Source organism: Trichoderma asperellum, chromosome 4 (genome assembly GCF_020647865.1).
Source record: "Trichoderma asperellum chromosome 4, complete sequence".
NCBI lineage: Eukaryota > Fungi > Ascomycota > Sordariomycetes > Hypocreales > Hypocreaceae > Trichoderma > Trichoderma asperellum.
In genome coordinates, this window is record NC_089418.1 from 3,305,048 (window position 1) to 3,322,170 (window position 17,123).

At 46.9% G+C, this 17,123-nt stretch overlaps 8 protein-coding genes across 8 annotated transcripts; 4 read left to right on the forward strand and 4 right to left on the reverse strand.

Annotated features, from left to right (window-relative positions):
- Positions 1 to 312: 312 nt before the first annotated feature.
- TrAFT101_007462 (uncharacterized protein) lies at positions 313 to 1,318 on the reverse strand. Its single transcript, XM_024908478.2, has one exon. It carries the CDS (start codon positions 1,260 to 1,262, stop codon positions 456 to 458), a length of 807 nt encoding a protein of 268 aa, XP_024759439.1. The 5' UTR covers positions 1,263 to 1,318; the 3' UTR covers positions 313 to 455.
- A 38-nt stretch (positions 1,319 to 1,356) lies between these two features.
- On the forward strand, positions 1,357 to 2,358 carry CRP28 (40S ribosomal protein uS12). The gene is made up of 3 exons (XM_024900527.2): positions 1,357 to 1,530; positions 1,613 to 1,876; positions 1,936 to 2,358. Exons 2-3 carry the CDS (start codon positions 1,618 to 1,620, stop codon positions 2,112 to 2,114), a joined length of 438 nt encoding a protein of 145 aa, XP_024759438.1. The 5' UTR covers positions 1,357 to 1,530; positions 1,613 to 1,617; the 3' UTR covers positions 2,115 to 2,358.
- Positions 2,333 to 3,643, reverse strand: TrAFT101_007464 (uncharacterized protein). Its single transcript, XM_024910015.2, has one exon. The coding sequence runs from the start codon at positions 3,600 to 3,602 to the stop codon at positions 2,367 to 2,369; it is 1,236 nt and encodes a 411-aa protein (XP_024759437.2). The 5' UTR covers positions 3,603 to 3,643; the 3' UTR covers positions 2,333 to 2,366.
- Positions 3,644 to 4,189: 546 nt separating this feature from the next.
- TrAFT101_007465 (uncharacterized protein) lies at positions 4,190 to 5,056 on the forward strand (the record flags this gene model as incomplete). The annotated part of the gene is made up of 1 exon (XM_024908477.2): positions 4,190 to 5,056. One exon carries the CDS (start codon positions 4,190 to 4,192, stop codon positions 5,054 to 5,056), a length of 867 nt encoding a protein of 288 aa, XP_024759436.1.
- Positions 5,057 to 5,670: 614 nt separating this feature from the next.
- On the forward strand, positions 5,671 to 9,685 carry TrAFT101_007466 (uncharacterized protein; the record flags this gene model as incomplete). The annotated part of the gene is made up of 2 exons (XM_024906873.1): positions 5,671 to 5,941; positions 5,997 to 9,685. 2 exons carry the CDS (start codon positions 5,671 to 5,673, stop codon positions 9,683 to 9,685), a joined length of 3,960 nt encoding a protein of 1,319 aa, XP_024759435.1.
- A 224-nt stretch (positions 9,686 to 9,909) lies between these two features.
- On the reverse strand, positions 9,910 to 12,478 carry PAB1_3 (Protein phosphatase PP2A regulatory subunit B). The gene is made up of 6 exons (XM_024908476.2): positions 11,913 to 12,478; positions 11,817 to 11,857; positions 11,660 to 11,757; positions 10,933 to 11,590; positions 10,264 to 10,853; positions 9,910 to 10,200 (listed from the first exon to the last, which is right to left on the reverse strand). Exons 1-6 carry the CDS (start codon positions 11,954 to 11,956, stop codon positions 10,177 to 10,179), a joined length of 1,455 nt encoding a protein of 484 aa, XP_024759434.1. The 5' UTR covers positions 11,957 to 12,478; the 3' UTR covers positions 9,910 to 10,176.
- A 15-nt stretch (positions 12,479 to 12,493) lies between these two features.
- TrAFT101_007468 (uncharacterized protein) lies at positions 12,494 to 13,374 on the reverse strand. Its single transcript, XM_024908475.2, has 3 exons — positions 13,271 to 13,374; positions 13,057 to 13,223; positions 12,494 to 12,978 (listed from the first exon to the last, which is right to left on the reverse strand). Exons 1-3 carry the CDS (start codon positions 13,298 to 13,300, stop codon positions 12,819 to 12,821), a joined length of 357 nt encoding a protein of 118 aa, XP_024759433.1. The 5' UTR covers positions 13,301 to 13,374; the 3' UTR covers positions 12,494 to 12,818.
- A 397-nt stretch (positions 13,375 to 13,771) lies between these two features.
- On the forward strand, positions 13,772 to 17,102 carry RAT1 (5'-3' exoribonuclease 2; the record flags this gene model as incomplete). The annotated part of the gene is made up of 3 exons (XM_066128054.1): positions 13,772 to 14,344; positions 14,428 to 16,540; positions 16,622 to 17,102. Exons 1-3 carry the CDS (start codon positions 14,035 to 14,037, stop codon positions 17,100 to 17,102), a joined length of 2,904 nt encoding a protein of 967 aa, XP_065984168.1. The 5' UTR covers positions 13,772 to 14,034.
- Between the last annotated feature and the right edge of the window lie 21 nt (positions 17,103 to 17,123).

Below are 17,123 nucleotides of genomic sequence, written 5' to 3' on the forward strand. Positions count from 1 at the left end.
AGCATAAGAATTATTATAGGATTTTTATTTTAAAGCTCATGTACTCTGTACAGCACTTAAGTCGGACGAACGGACACATTGCTAGTAAGGTATAATTTTCCGCAGATACGGAGTAGATTTGCGGCTTATACAAAGAGTAGAGTACGGAATAGGCGCAATGGAATCTACCGAGGTAGCTTTAGCATCTATCCGTAAATCAATCTTACTTCGGAAGCGCTGGTAAACCTGGTCCGGTCGTCGGAAGTCCAAGTTTTTCTCGTAGTTTATGGTCCTTTTTTTTTTTTTTTTTTTTTTTTTTTTTTTTTTTTTTTTCCCTCTTAGTGCCCCTCTCTTCCTTAACCCGATTCTTGACGACGTGTTTCTTATTCCGATGGAGTGTATTAATTTACCTATTAACTACTAGGTAATGTATTATTGATGTCGCAAAACGTCATATATCTATTGTTTCAGCCCCTTTACTTGACCTGAGGACTGGCAGTATCGTTCCATAAATCTTTTGTTTCTTCTTCTACCGCTCGCATGGCCACTGCTACTGATTCAAGTTTAGCAATGACGTCGATAACACCGTCGTTAACGCGCTCAAAATATTCATCGTTGGCCTCTCGTCTCTTTCTCGCGAGGAGAATGTCGGCCTCCGTTTCTTCTACTAACTTTGCTCCTAGACGGTCAGCTCTTTTTTCGTCACTCCCTTGCCATCCACTTGATGTGCCCATCATGCTCTTTGCTGCATCAGTCCCTTCTCCCCTCTCAGGCCTTGACGAGTCCAACAGCCCGTCTCGTAGATTATGTAGTTCATCACCCTTAACGTCATTCATATGGTCACGCAGAGCAGTCTCTATGGTATCGTCTGCCTCACTTCTGGCCCAGGCTTGTGCAAGTACAATTTGAGCAGTCCGCAAATCTCCTAGTTTGCGGTCATGCTCAGGTCCAAATACATGAGTGCCTTCGGAGGCAGATAATTCCACCTTTTCCAGCGTGGCTTGCATTTCTGCCCATAGTGCATCTGTCCTATCGGTGCCTCCATAGCTCCCCTTGGTCTGTAAGGCCCACTCAGGACGTCGCTGTTCCGGTGGCATATCTGACCCAGAACGCGAGGCGTCTACGGTGGTGGGATTCCATTTCAGATTGTGTCTCCCGAGAGCTTGAACGCTGGTTGTGAGAGAGCCGGGAAGCGAGACACGAGAGATGGAAGGTGATGGAGGCATAAACAGAAGAGGAGGGGGGTCTCGCTCCATTGCTTTTGGTTTGCCCGTGGACGACATGGCATTTTTAATGAGGACAGCCAATGCTAGACGAATTTGGCATGTGAGGATGAGGACGGAGGTGTGGGGCCCGTCAGTAGCTCGCCTGGGCGGTGGATAAAATACGGCCGGCTGGAACATCCGAGGTCACGTGAAGAAATTCTGCCGCTCAAATCTTTTGGTTCTAGGGCCGCAAACCCTATCGGAATTTTCGTGGTCTGCAACTGCAACCTTTGGCTCTCGGTGTTGTCACATTACTCAACCATAGGTGCCATATTAGCATAAATCGGTATGTTCAACACCAACTCAACCTTATCGTCACCCAAACCACGACTCCCTAACTAGCAATTCTTTGTACTAACATTACGAAGCAATCATGGCTGGTGGCAAACCCCGGGGTCTCAACGCTGCGCGCAAGCTGCGAACCAACCGAAAGGATCAGAAATGGGCTGATCTCGCCTACAAGAAGCGTGCTCTGGGCACTGCTTTCAAGTCTTCACCGTTCGGTGGCTCTTCTCACGCCAAGGGAATTGTTTTGGAGAAGGTTGGTGTTGAGGCCAAGCAGCCCAACTCCGCCATTCGAAAGTGTGTCCGTGTTCAGTTGATCAAGAACGGCAAGAAGGTCACTGCTTTCGGTACGTACAACAAGTAAATGATGTATTTGATCGGTGCATCAACTAACATGGGCTTACAGTCCCCAACGACGGTTGCCTCAACTTTGTTGACGAGAACGACGAAGTCCTCCTTGCTGGATTCGGTCGCAAGGGCAAGGCCAAGGGTGATATTCCCGGTGTCCGATTCAAGGTCGTCAAGGTGTCTGGTGTCGGTCTGCTGGCTCTGTGGAAGGAGAAGAAGGAGAAGCCCCGATCATAAAAAAGTAGTCTTTTGGGAGAAGAAGGTGTTGTCATAAGGATCGCGAGGAGTGAAACTGGCTCGGATATACTCGCACAACTAGTCGTGGCCCTATAATGGGAGGCTAAAATTTTGAAAGGGATTATACCATCTCTTTAGAAATATTTTTCAGCATGTTCAAATACCAGATGGCACCGAATTGGGCATCTTCTCACATTCACTTCGATCGACACACCAAGTGCAGGCAAAGAGTGGTTTATTGTCGCTATCTAATTAGGCGCCTAATTCTCTTACCTCTGACGTAGATTTCGATTCAGTCCCTTCGAGAGACCTGGCGATATAGTCAGCTGCCATACCGATGCTGACAACCCCACCTGTTATCCAGCAGCCGTTGACAAACCACCACCAGCAGTTCTTGACGCTCTTGAGATTCACCCGCCTGATCATGATTCCCAGAGTAACGAGAGCTCCACCACAGCTCCCAAGGAAGAAGATGGGACCTGCCCCGGCTGCCATTCCGGCTGCGCCTAACAAGGCCACTTGTGTAATGGCAAGCCCGGTTAAGACTTGCTTGGTCTGATGTTCATGTTTCAGGGCGATGCTTTTAATACCAGCATTTGCATCATCTTTGATATCCATATGGGCATAAATCATGTCATATAGGACAACCCACGCAATATTCGAAGCATAAAGGCATGCTGCAGCTGTGAGTGCGGAGGAATTTGAAAGCAAATCGATGCCAAGTGCAGGGAATCCCATTATTGCTCCCCAAGAAAAGGCCAAGCCAAGGACGGCCTGAGGATAATAGGTAACTCGTTTTGCCAACGGATATGTAAGGACGAGGGCGAGACTTGGTATGCCATAGGCGAGGCATGGCAAGGGGAATTGAACCAGAATGCCCAGCCCTGCAAGTAACTGAAAGCCAGTGAATACAATTCCTTTGAATGGGGTAATTGCACCACGTGCAATCGGCCGCAATCGAGTCCTCCTAACATGCGGATCAAGATTTCTATCCCAGAGATCATTGATGGTGCAGCCAGCACCACGCATAATCAAGGCCCCACTAAAGAACAGGGCTGCGGTGGTAGCTACTGAGGCAAATGAAGCAATAGGCTCTGCCATTGGCGCCGCCAGTAGCGTAGAAAAAAGGCATGGGAAAAACAGATAGTAGGTGCCAGCAGGTTTGTCAATACGGATGAGTTCGCCGTAGGGAACCCATGTTTTCGGGACAATTGACAGGATCCCAGTTTTGGCTGGGATGTATTCCGCTAGATGTTCATCGTTCGTTATCTTAGTGCTATTGGCCGCGTCGACGACTGGTTGCAGTTTGCTTGAGACTTGGTGGAAGGCGACGATTCTTTGGCCATAAACCAGCGGCCGATTTGGTAGGTTCTGTAGAGGGGACGACGTCGGACGAGGAAGTATCCGGAGTGGACTAATCGAGCAATTGCTCGATCGCCATCGCACTCGGTGGTGGATTGGCACTCTGACAGCTAGCCTAAGCGTCATAGGGTCCCAGAGAATGTCGATGCAGGCATGCAGGAAATGTGCCCTGCCAGGAACCTGGTATGAATGATTAGATTGGCTGATTGCACTAACAGGGTCCGTTTTTGCAGTCCATGCATAAAAAGCTTATTAATAATTATATTATGAGGGTAAACTAGTATAGGTATTAACTAAGACTTTAAATTAAATATTACAGCCAACTATTAAATGTTTACTTTTTTATTATTTAAATTTTATATACTTTTTATATATAGAAAATTTATAATATCAAGATTATTTTTTTTTAAATATATATAATATTACTAACTTTTTATATATTCAATATTTAAAATAATATATATATATATATATATGTTTATATTTTTAACTAAATTATTATTTATATTTCTTTTAGAATTATAGAGTACTATTTAATAAATTTACTTTTCTTTTTTTAGCGTTAGTCAGTTAGCTATACTTTAGTATCTGTAATGCAGCGCCACTACATGTGATTGCATCATATTTATATCCCAATGGGTACCTCGGCTAAGACTCTACCATATACATCCCACTCCCTACCGCGTGGCAGTAATTCTTCAACCTGTTCTACAATGAAAGACTCGGCTCTTAACCGCCATGAATCAGAAGATGCTGCATCTTCATGTCCACCGAATGAAGAGGATTTTCAAAATACATACGGGGATACTAAAGGCAAACAGAAAGAAAGATTGGCAGTAGCGGCTGCTCATCTTGAGGCATCTAGAAAATTGGTTATGAACGCCATAACTACATCACGGGAAATGCCCAATTTCGTGCCAGATTCCAAGCTTTCTGGTGGACCAAGTTACATGGGATCGTCTTCACATCTTTCTGGAGAATCCTCATCATATAAGGGACATGAGCAGGCATCGTTCGAACCGAATCGGAAGACTGCAAACGAGTGCCAAAACGATTCATTCGACGCATTCACCGAATACGTTACCGAGGCACTGGTGACCGATGACAAATATGGATCTTCATTTATGGACCAGGAAGCGTCAGACGGTTTAGCTGTGTTAGAACTTCTCTCTCAACAGGAAGATGAGTCGCATGGGCTAGCCTTTAGTCCAGAGTATGACGCCCGTGCGCCTGGGGAAGATATCTTATGGAATGCACCTCTAGATGAGATTCCTAGCGACCAAGAAAAAGAAGAGAAAGGGGAGCGGCTCGACTTTACTCCTGACTTCATTACTAGACCTGAAATTTCGCAGCAAGCAGAGCCCTACCTTGGAACTGGAGACATTCGAGAAACGAGCAGCACATGGTTTGGATATTGGCATGATGTGTTCACAGCATACAATGCCCGAGTGTGGGGCAATTCGCCATTAGTGACGACTTCGAGAACAGCAGAACAGCAAGGCGACGACAGCAGCGAGCCAGCAACTATCACTCGCGCGCTGAGTAGACTAAAACTAATATTCCATCATCTTAAAGGATAATTATTTTACTGTAGCCCAGCCTTATTGACATTCTCGAAAAGCTTGGCGCCACTTGCAAAAGATGAAGCACATGCATTGAATCAATAGGTTGTATCAAATTCAATACACTTGTATCTTTACCCCCAGTATCTACCTAGTACCTAGTAGCTACTAGCTACCTCTATACTACCTAGTAGTAACTACCTATACCTATACCACAGCTGCATATTAGTCTGGCTCTATTTTACTCTTCTTGTGCAACATCTCTCTGCAAGTTCTACCTTCCCAACAGGCTGGGGTAAGCTGCTGGGATACCCCTGTGTGTAAAGGCCTATTGGGCGCAGGACAGTGTTTAGCTCGCGCTAAGGCTAGATTGATTGTTTTCCATCTTTCACATTGCGCTTACTAGCATCGTCGAGTGCGTGATGAAGCTTGCGCCTCGACCCTGCCCAGAGCTCTACAAATCGCAGGTTCAGTTAGCAGGCTTTAGAATGGCCTAGTCAAGGCCACGATACGACGTCGACATTTGGCCGCTGGAAGGTAGCACTGATCCCGCCACGACTGACTACACCACCAATTACCTTCTGTCGACTACCCATGATTAATGCTGTTTGAACCTCGCCGCGCGAAACAAGATGCCTAGCGCACAACATCCACAGGCAAAATTTGATCCGATACCTCCAGATCTGGACCTTCACTCTCTGGTAGACCGCACACCGAATTTCCGATGGGTTCAGCGGGTGTCTCGATCCCAAATCAACAGTCTTGGCCAGCATGATTTCGAGAAGCTTGTAGCGATACATGTCATAGCTGGCGGGAAACCCCTTGTTATTGAGGGCTGGGATGATGCTCTGCCTTCCTCGCTATTTAGCGCAGGATGGCTTGAGAATGTCTATGATAAAAAACGTTCGTTATTTCCCCAAGCTACTATGAACCTATACTGATCTGCCTGTCTTATCAGAGGAGAATGTTCGCGATATTTCCAACGGCGTTGACATCCCGATGACCACTGGACACTATCTACGCTCCATGAAACAGCTCACCAATCAGTGGACTCCAAACACGTATCGCGACGAGCGCCGACAGCGATTATATCTCAAGGATATTGACTGTCCTCCGGAATGGCGCGATATGCTACGGAAAATTATTCATCCTAATCTCTTTTATCTCAACGAAAATCTTACAAGTAAAGGAGACATACGCATGCGCGATGGGGAAATTTTTGAGAGCGAAACTACCGCTGCCTCTGCTGGAGATCTTATGTCTAGCCTACCAGAAGAAATGCGAGCCCAAAATCTCATGTGCTACATAGGCCATGAAGGAACCTACACGCCCGCCCATCGGGAGATGTGCGCATCGCTGGGACAGAACATCATGGTTGAGGCATCACGAGATGAAAATGGAGAAAAGAAGGGGACTTCAATTTGGTTCATGACTGAAAGCAAAGATCGTGAAGTGGTCCGAGAGTATTTTTTGTCGATGCTTGGCCATGATATCGAGATTGAGAAGCATTTCGCGCAAATCAACGCGTGGAAGAAGGCCCCCTTTGATGTATACATTGTGGAGCAATGCGTCGGCGATTTTATACTTATTCCACCTCTCGCTGCGCATCAAGTTTGGAACAGAGGGACCAGAACGATGAAGGTTGCTTGGAATCGCACAACAGTGGAGACCTTAGACCTCGCACTACATGAAGCTCTTCCCAAGGCTCGCTTGGTGTGCCGAGATGAACAGTACAAGAATAAAGCTATCATTTACTATACCCTTCAAAAATACCACGCAGAGCTCCGAAAAATTGAAAAGAAGTCAGAGATTATGCAGATTGGCTTCGGGGGCTTCGGGCGAGATATCTTCAGAAGCTCTCCGCGCACGAAGCAGCTAGCGGCTGACTTCAGGAAACTGTTTCAGCTATTTACCGAAATCATTCTTGATGAAGTCTTTGCATTCAAGGAGAAAGATGTCGAATTCCTACCGTTTGACTCCTGCGTTACCTGCTCTTACTGCAGATCTAACATTTTCAATCGGTTTCTCACCTGTAAACACTGTATCAGATTCTTGCCTAATGGAGAAGAGGATGCATACGATGTTTGCATGGAGTGCTATGCAATGGGTCGGTCATGCGTCTGCCTCTCTGGCCTTCAATGGTGTGAGCAATGGTCATGGTCGGAGTTGGCTGATAACTACGAGACTTGGAAAGCAACTGTTATCGCAATTGATGGCCACGTGGATTTGGAAAACTCTCCACAGCCACTCGAGATAGCTAGACAGAGGGTAGGAAAGAAATCGCTCGCTCAGATCTGTCAGGAAGCATTACAGCGACGCCCTTGGAAGGACATTACAAAACCAGACCGCGAAAAGACACCCAGCGACTCTGAGCAAGGCGAGGGCGATGATAAGCCGAGTAAGAAACCAAAAAGAAAAAAGAAGAGGGGTGAAGTCCACCGTTGCCATGTTTGTTGCCACCCGGATTATAGCTATCGAATACATTTGTGCACGAATCCTGGCTGTGCTGAAGGATACTGCTACGGCGTCCTATATCGGGCTTTCGATCTCATGCCACAGACCGTTATGGAAGATGAGCATTGGCAATGCCCTAAATGCTTAGGGATATGCAATTGCGGCCATTGCCGCCGTGCAGGCATTACACGGCCATACATGCCAAAGAACACATCTCTCGGACATGACACTCGACGAATTGCAGACGATCGAAGTGTAGAAGCACTTGTTGATTTTCGAATTCACAACTTGTCTTGGTTGAAAGCTGCGGGAGAAGAAAGTCGTAGCAAGGACAGTAAGAGAATGCAGCGGCTGCGGGAGCAAGCGGACAACGCCAAAGCGCAAGATGCTCTGCAGCAATCTCATGCAGAGCCTAAGATGCAATCTAGTGCTGTTTTCACTGCCAACCTAGGAGAATCTTCCATGATAAACGGGTATGGAGATCAGAGTCAAGTGCTTGGTCACGATAGGGGAAGTGTATCCAACCTGACGTTTGACGTCTCCGACAGACACCCCAGTAAGGCCGACATCGCGCCACAAGATGTTGCAGTCCCAGCCTCAGTCGATGCTCGAGAGCAAAGAAGTGGCGATTCATCACATTATCCTGATCCATCAGTTTTCACACGCCAGCGAATAGGAATGGGGTACTACGAACAAGACGATACACCGGATAAAATACTTTTTGACCCATACCAGGCGCCTTCCACCGAGTCAATTAAGGCTGACGAATCTACTGTCCCAGAATTTGTTAAAAAAACCATTCGGGCAGCTAAGAGAAAAGCTAAACGGGAGAATGACGATCCCGATTTCATTATTCCTAAAAGCCACACGAAAAAACCAAGGCTTACAACGGAGCCATCAGATTTCCTTGATAACATGGACCCAGCTTTATTTACCGAAGAAACTTTGCCAGCAGTACATAATCAAACAACTGCGCTTGCTCCTATGGATAGGGAAGTTTCTGTAGGGACGTCTCGAGGAGAGCCCAGCCACAATGCATCGAAGATACTCGTTGCTCCGGCTGATACTAATGAGCCAAGTCTTCGACATGCCAAGCCACGGGCGTCGTATGTTGAGATCGATGACCTGGATATCGACGAAGTAGAAGAAGCTGAAGCAGCGCCTCGGGCTTCTCCAACCCTAACAGCGAGCTCGATGAAAGCTCAGGATTCAGCAGTCGATAAAGCCCATAAAGATATACCCGCGAACAGAGGAGGACAAGGACGGAGTAGTGCTGAAGAACAACGTCCGAGTAGAGTAACGCAAGAGGCGGTCTGGGATGTTGTTCCAAAACGTCGAGGTCGACCACCAAGAAAGTTGCCAAGAATAGCATCGCCGGTGACGACTGAGGACGTGTCGCCGCCGCAAATTGAAAGTGGAAATAATAAAAGGGGGAGAGGTCGCCCAAAGAAGTCACTGTCTATACCACTCATGGAGGCAGATAGTAACTCGCAGTTTGTGTCATGGAAACAGCAAGGCGGCATGGTCTTCGCTCACGATTCAGAAACTCGTCAATCGGAATCTCTGGATTCAAACGAGCCGGCCAATAGTAGAGACGGTGATTTCATTGAAGACTTACCACAACGACGCTGGAGCTCCAGATCTTCCGGTGTTGCCAAAATTGGCGTTGTCAGACCACAACAAGAGCACCAAATCAACACCTTCAAAGAAGTACAAATCGAAGGCGAAAGAGGAGATCCTCTTCCGAAAAGGAAGAGAGGTCGACCTCGGAAATCTGTGGCTTCTGAACGAAGCGGATCCACTTTGGATGTGATTTTGCCAGCAAATTCTCAGTTTATGTCTATGGCTGAACGGATGGCTCTCAAAGGCAAATCGTTCAAGATTAGCACGAGGAAAGCCCAAAGCAACGTGAAAGGCCCAAGCCCGGGACAGCAGACGATGGTACGAGTTGAAGAACGCCTCGTTGAGAAACAGATATCCAAGAGAACCCCTGAAACAGATGAGGTGTATGAAGAACACGAAGAGGGAGAGAGTGAAAGCCTTTATGGCAATGATCACACCCAGGGGCGCACTAGTAGAACTAGAGAGGCCAGCAAAGCAAGAATTTGGTCTCGGTCTAGCAGTTCCAGGGAGTCGACAGATGACGAAGACATACCATCCAATGGTCGCATTACTAGAAGCAATCGATATTGAAGCATGGGTCAACATAGTAGAGCGTTGCGCAGAGCGGAGACACTAGGGATGTAGACGTGATTTTGTGCTAAATGAATAGTAGGCAAATTGAAATGAAATCTCTCTTGGTACTGTAATAGTATTCTATATTTACTCCTCGTCATAAATTTCCAGGAACCATATGTATATAAATATATACTATCATTTTGCGTCGCGATTCCAATGAGACCCCCCCCCCCCCCCCCCCCCCCTCCTTTTCCTCTTGGAATAGGAAATCTCATAAGTGGCAATATCTTTTGTATTTTTTTTTTCTTCTCTGGTATCAACTAATAATAGTATGTCTTATTTCAAGGTTATACTATATTTATAATCCTCTGGCTTTTCTTGCCCAAATATAATTAGGACTTTGATTGACTCTTTCACTATTCCTTAGTATTGACTATCATATACAACCCTTGAGTTGCTATTTGGTTTAGGTGTGCTCTCCAGTGTTCCAAGATTTCTACCTTTAACTACAGTGCTGAAAATACAAAGAGCTGCAGCGAAATGTTAGCACTCAGTAGACTTCCAATCCTTTATCGGCTCGGAAGGGGACTCACATTATTGGTCGCGGCTATGGCAATACTATCCTCAAATGGATGCCAACTCATGTGTAGTATTTTCTTGTTGAAATCGATCTGGTCCGCGTCCGTCTCTTTCCGCATTCTTTGGCCTTGCGCACCACCAGCCGGGCTGCCTGCCCGTGAACCTCCCTTCTTGCCACCATTCGCAGCTGTTGGGCTTGTAGATGAGTTAATGGGTGTAGGAACGCCCACCTTCTTTGCTTTGAAAGCTGACTTGTCCGCCTGAAGAACCACCTCAACTTCCTTATCCGGATCGGAGGGATAAATCATGAAGTTGTTGTTGTAACTTCCAGTCATCACATTCTTGGCGTCGCCGGAAAATACAACCTCGAACTTATCAAAAATACTATCATTTTCATACGTGTCACATAACCGAGGTCGCAGATGTTCGTGAATAGGTATCGTCTTGACGGGTTGCCGCTCCATGTTGATGTCCCAGATTTTGACAGTAAGGTAGTCTCGTGACAAGACATATCTTCCGTCATAAGAGAATCTTACATCGGATATTGACGAAATGATCTCAGAAAAGAATGACCTTGATGAAGGATCTTCCTCTTGCTCGAATACTAGTTTTTTTTTAAACCATTGGTTAGTTCTTCAATCCCATTTGTCAAGAGTTTAATGTGGTGCAGTCTCAATACAAACATTTTGCATGCTGGTCGCACAAAGCACTTTCTCGCATATCAGCAAGTTTGATTGTGCCCTTTGAGCTGGCATACATGAACCAGTTGCAGCTGATTGGGTGAAACTCCGCAGCAGTAATAACCTCGGTGAGCTCCTCCATGTTGGCGGGTTTGATATCGACTATGTTGAAGCTCTGGTCCTGAATATTGAGATTCCAGAGGTTGATACGCAGATCGTCACTGCTGATGAAGGTTTCACCATCGCTGTTTACCGATATGCTGTTGATGTGATATGCGTGAGCGTTCGCATAAGTTCGTCTGGGGACGGCGGCAACAACGGTGTCATGGTGCGTAAGGCGAGGCAGCTTCAGATCCGCCGCGTTCCTGAATTGCTGGGTTGTAGGGAGAGCTCGAAGGCCGCCGCCGCCACCGCCTACCGCACCTCCGGGTGTTATATCATGGGAAAGGTTGTTCTCAGCCACCACTTTAAGAGACTTTTCGAAAACTTTCCACAGCTTGATCGTCTTATCATTGGTGGATAGGAGATAATGAGAAGCATTTTGTCGACGGCACCACTTGATCTTGTTTATCTTTTCCTCGATTTCGAGAGACTTCAAGTAGTCAAACTCGGGCTCATGGGACTGAAACTCGGTGTGGAATTTGTATTCGCAGGATTTTTTCTACAACGGGTTAGAGATTCTGCATCCACCGCTTGGAGGGGAATTGGAGCGAGGTGAGCAAGGCAGTACCGTCTCGTTCCGTTCAAATAGAACCACCCGCCCTCCTTTGTCACCAGTGGCAAGGTAATTTCCCGTGTGATCAAATTCTACCGTTGAGATTATATCGGCTAGGCCCCGCGGTCAGTATCAGGCAGCATACGTCAGAGGAGAGTGTCTGGCGGCGAACCTTCAGTGATATCCTCAACATCGCCCTTGTCGCCGAAGCATCTGCGAGCATCCCGGGTCAGTTGCAAGTAGAATCCATTGGAGCGGAGGCACATACTGGGTAAACTTCCAAGTTGGTGAGTTCGCTTCACTGTCGACCATTTTGGTTGGCAGCGATAGCAGGGATCAGAGGTGGCACAGGCAGCCGGGGTGACGAGATACAGCGCGAAACAAGAGGGCAGTGAGGGGTGATGTCTCGAGAGGGTTGGGAGGTCGGCTGCGGCTTGGTGAGGGCTTGGGCCTAGCAGAGTCGAGAGGGCCGGGTCTTGGGGCGAAGGGCAATCAGGCGTTGATGATGCGAATGATGTCGTTTGCTGTTGCACGGGCTGAAGAAGAGAGCACACAGCTAGATGTTACTAACAGGTGCCACACGCCGCGCGGGTGAACAAGAGCTCCTGGTGGGGCACGAGAGCAGCAGCAAGAGGACGCAAGAAGCCAGATACACTAGAGGGGCTGGGCTCGGATATGATGCGCGTGCGTTAAAAATCCCTGGCCCGGCAAAGCTTGCTGCTTGGAGGACTTCTAGTGTAGGTCGGTGCAAGGTAACTCTAAAAAGACTAGGTCAAGGTGGGATGCTCTTCATTCATGATATCACCCAATGTGACTACATATAGGTACCTATATAATATAGGTAGATATGTATATATATACCTAGGTGCCTACCTATATATATATATATATAATACAGAATTTTATAGCCATATAGTCGTCTATGGTTTTAATTCACCCCCCCCTCTTCTCCCCCTCTTTTCGCTTTAGGGGTCATGCCACTGCAATATTTAGCATCAGTAGTGCTTGTATACCTACCTACTACCTAGTACTACTACTGCTGCTACCAACTAACTTCCATCTAAGCATCCCATATTGTGCCCTCTTCTGCTTTGGTATACAAAGTAGACGTAGGCAATATCAGCTAGTTTTTTACAAGAAATATTCAATCGCCGCCCGCTCGTCAAAGTCTCTTTTAATGGGTACGTAATATCTTTTCAATATGCTCTCGGCTATTCTTCTGTGTGGTCTCGAGATACAGCAATCTTTGGTTCAGTTTATCAACATCACCATCAAGATCCTGCATCTGGCGCTGTAATTTCTCGTGCAGAGTATTGGGAGGGAGAGAAACGAACCTAGAGTCCACGAAACATCAGCATCAATTCCACTACTGCGCAACACCCATGCTCCGCGTGTGTGCATCTCTCACGTACATCTTCCCTACGCCTTCGTAAACGACTGAATTGCTTGCAAAGCTCTGCACCTCGCTCATTGTTAACCGGAGTAGACGTTGCTCTCGCTGCTTGGCTGCTAACTGGCTTCGAACCATGCCGATCTGTTGTTGCGCCGCAATGGCTTGGGACTCGATCTCGAGCGCCAGCTAGTAACATTAGTAGAGATTCTAGAATCCAGGAGAGTCTCTATCACCTTTTGCAGAGCTTCATTGGATATAGACATGGTGTATGACCAGATATACCTTGGAGTAGCTCAAGGTAAATCCGGAAAGGTAACGGAACGAGTGTCAGGCCTCTGCGACTGCCAGACAAGCACTTGGCACGACGACCTAAGAGGGCCTAGTGCTACTTTTAAGCTAGTCCAAGTTACCCCCTACTACTATAGAGGTACATAAGTAGGTAGTACAAAGGTACTAGGCATGTAGAACCTTTTATTGAAGAAAGCAGTATACCATAATTCTTTTCAATCTCATACGTGTGAATGCATGTATAGAATAGAATATCTAATAGATTTAACCATATACGTATTAAAAATCTCATGAATGGTAAGCGTTATCGTGATATATAATGTTAAGAAGGTATTGCGTAGCCAAGGTACCGCTGCTGCTACTAGCTTGGCGCCCTCAGTCCAAAAATAAAGTTTGCCTCGCATTTATCTGATATGGGTATATTTTCACCTGCAACACCTGCATCGCCAAGATTTCAGGCGCCGCTCAGCATAGTCTCTTGCCTGTATGCGAAATCTCTGCAGATTCGCAGTCGCAGAGCCACTCACGAGGCTATAGTACCTTGACATTTATTGCACAATTCAACCGTTTTCTTGGGTTATCGAGACATCGACCGCGCGCAATCGCGTCTCTCGCTCTTTCAGATAACTGATAACTGTTCATTACCATTACCATTGCCTAGCAACACGGACCGAATTTTTTTCTTCTATCAAGATACCAACGGCCCAACATGGGTATTCCCGCTGCCTTTCGATGGCTATCTAACAAATATCCGAAAATCATATCACCAGTGATTGAACAAACGCCGATTGTCACCGAAGATGGCATCACGATACCCGTCGACACCACGCAGCCCAATCCTAATGGGGAAGAGCTGGACAATCTGTATTTAGACATGAATGGAATTGTCCATCCGTGCTCCCACCCAGAGGATAGGCCGGCACCGGCTGACGAAGAGGAAATGATGCTCGAGGTTTTCAAATACACAGATCGCGTTGTGAACATGGTTCGCCCACGAAAGATCCTGATGATTGCTGTTGGTAAGTGTGGCGTCTCGTCTCATCATCCCTCTGAATGGCCTACAATCACCTTTGCTCAGTTTCAACTAACAAATATGAATCAGATGGAGTTGCGCCAAGAGCCAAGATGAATCAACAGCGATCCCGCCGATTTCGATCGGCCCAGGAAGCCAAGGAAAAGGAAGAGGACAAGCAAGCGTTGATCGAACTCCTAAAGCGTCAAAATGGTGGCACATTCGCTGCTGCAGACTCGGAGACGGTCGTTAAGAAAGCTTTCGACTCCAACTCTATTACTCCAGGCACTCCATTCATGGATATTCTCGCCTTGAGTTTGCGGTATTGGTGCCAATACAAGCTAAACACAGATCCAGCATGGGCTAAGCTCAAAATCATCATATCCGATGCTACTGTGCCCGGTGAAGGTGAACATAAGATCATGAACTTCATCCGATCTCAACGCACTTCTCCGAACTATGACCCCAACACCCGCCATGTTATTTATGGCTTGGATGCCGATCTCATCATGTTAGGACTTGCCACGCACGAGCCTCACTTCCGAGTTCTACGTGAAGATGTTTTCTTCCAGGAAGGCAAAAATAGGGCGTGTAAGCTATGTGGTCAAAAAGGACATGAGGCGCATAACTGTCGTGGAAACGCTAAACCAAGTGATGATGCTACCGACGAAAAAAGCAAAAGCCTCCAGAGCCCCGTTCAAAAGCCTTTCATTTGGCTGCATGTTTCTGTTCTAAGAGAGTATCTCGCCGCCGAGTTGGCTGTGCCTGATCTTCCTTTCAGATTTGACCTAGAGCGGGCAATTGACGATTGGATCTTCATGTGCTGCTTTGTAGGTAATGACTTTTTACCTCATTTGCCTGCTCTGGAAATTCGAGAGCATGGAATTGATACTCTAACCACAATCTGGAAGACGAACTTGCCATCCATGGGCGGTTATGTCACCAAAGATGGCCATATTGATTTGGCGAGAGCGCAAGTCATACTTGATGGCCTCGCCAGTCAAGAAAATGCAATTTTCAAAAGAAGAAAAGAGCAGGAAGATCGCCGAGAAGCCTCTGCGAAACGAAGAAAGCTTCAGAATGAGGGTTATGCCAGAAATGGACAGCATGGCTCTTCCAAAATTGACGGACACGTCGATCCTACCAAAGGGCTACAGCTTTTCCCCATTGCATCACAAACCGCAAACTCGTCTAATAATATGACGCATGATATGGTTGTCAGCCGCAATGCGACTCAAGATGTGACGTTAGCCAATAAAGGCGCGGCCAGCGTAATGCGAGATCGACTGCGGGCAGATACTAACAAAAATGAGGATACCTCTAGCGCAGCAGCAGGTATCACCCAACCTATCACCCAACCTATCACCCAACCTCTACATTCGTCCCTTGGAAAGAGGAAAGCCATGGACTCCGATGACACTGTCAATGCCTCTCCAGCTCCAGAGGTAGAGCCAATTGATAACGTGCGCCTATGGGAAGATGGCTATGAAGATCGCTACTACCAGCAAAAGTTTCACAAGGATCCACAAGACATTGAATTTCGCCACAAGGTGGCTCAGGCATACGTCGAGGGGTTGGCTTGGGTATTGCTCTATTACTTCCAAGGATGTCCGTCTTGGGAATGGTACTATCCTTACCATTATGCCCCGTTTGCTGCTGATTTCAAAGACCTCAGCAAGATGGAAATTGTTTTCGAAAAGGGACGGATTTCTAGGCCATTCGAACAGCTGATGAGCGTTTTGCCAGCCGCATCTCGCCATGCTCTCCCCACAGTCTTTCATGACCTGATGTTACAAAAAGATAGCGAGATTATCGACTTCTATCCGGAAGAATTTCAAGTCGATTTAAATGGAAAGAAGATGGCATGGCAGGGAGTCGCTTTACTTCCATTTATTGACATGCCGCGACTCCTCAAGGCTGTTCAAAGCAAGTATCATTTACTAAGTCCAGAAGATGTTGCACGAAACACAGTGGGAAAAGACGTCCTGTTATTATCTGATAGCCATGACGGGCTCTACGACGATATCCTAACCAATTTCTATTCGAAGAAGCAGGACCGTTTAAGGCTCAGTATAAACACAAAAAATAGCAACGGCTTAGCAGGAGAAATAGAAAAGCAAGAAGACAAGGTTCCTCATGGAGCTTTGAACTATCCCCTAGAGCGACGATCTATGCCAGATCTAGATTACGATCATTCAATCAGGTACTATCACCCCAATTCTTCTTCTGCTTCTTCTTCTTCTTCTTCTTTTTTTTTTTGTAATGTTTGGCTAATCAGGTGTAGCGTTTATTATGACATGCCTCAGGTATCCCAAACTCACAAATCAATGTTGCTACGTGGAGTGCGAATGCCGGTGCCTATTTTGACTAGGAGCGATATCGAAATACTGCGAGGAAAGGGAAATCGAGGAGGTCGCAACAACTACGGAGGATCATATAGGAATAACAATGGTCGGAATGGGCCTGGCTATGCTGGTGGGTACAGAGATTCGCGAGGATCTCATACCGGGCACTATAGGGATAACCAACGCTTCGAATCGCATAACCCCCATCATGGTATGCCTCAACATGGGAGGTGGCAGCCTCCAGCTGGGCCAGCCTTTGATCCGAGGGCCAGCTCATATGCAGCCCCAAATATGCAGCACCAGCCGCAGCAAGGCTGGTATGGGAATAGGCCCGAGTATGGCCACCAGGGGAGACACGGAGGAGACCCTGGAGCGCGGCCTCCTTATGGTAATCACTGGCACGGGCGTGGCCATCCATGATCGCCATTATTCGCTTTCAGG

Bases quoted from the DNA above. Each gene is read 5' to 3' on its own strand.
- TrAFT101_007462 (XM_024908478.2), bottom strand. From the start codon at position 1,262: ATGTCGTCCACGGGCAAACCAAAAGCAATGGAGCGAGACCCCCCTCCT.
- CRP28 (XM_024900527.2), top strand. From the start codon at position 1,618: ATGGCTGGTGGCAAACCCCGGGGTCTCAACGCTGCGCGCAAGCTGCGA. The intron at 1,877-1,935 runs GTACGTACAACA...ATGGGCTTACAG, and splicing joins CAAGAAGGTCACTGCTTTCG to TCCCCAACGACGGTTGCCTC.
- TrAFT101_007464 (XM_024910015.2), bottom strand. From the start codon at position 3,602: ATGACGCTTAGGCTAGCTGTCAGAGTGCCAATCCACCACCGAGTGCGA.
- PAB1_3 (XM_024908476.2), bottom strand. From the start codon at position 11,956: ATGGTCGACAGTGAAGCGAACTCACCAACTTGGAAGTTTACCCA. The intron at 11,758-11,816 runs GTTCGCCGCCAG...CGCGGGGCCTAG, and splicing joins TGTTGAGGATATCACTGAAG to CCGATATAATCTCAACGGTA. The intron at 10,854-10,932 runs GTTTGTATTGAG...AAAAAAAACTAG, and splicing joins GTGCGACCAGCATGCAAAAT to TATTCGAGCAAGAGGAAGAT.
- TrAFT101_007468 (XM_024908475.2), bottom strand. From the start codon at position 13,300: ATGTCTATATCCAATGAAGCTCTGCAAAAG. The intron at 13,224-13,270 runs GTGATAGAGACT...TAATGTTACTAG, and splicing joins CCAATGAAGCTCTGCAAAAG to CTGGCGCTCGAGATCGAGTC. The intron at 12,979-13,056 runs GTACGTGAGAGA...CGTGGACTCTAG, and splicing joins TACGAAGGCGTAGGGAAGAT to GTTCGTTTCTCTCCCTCCCA.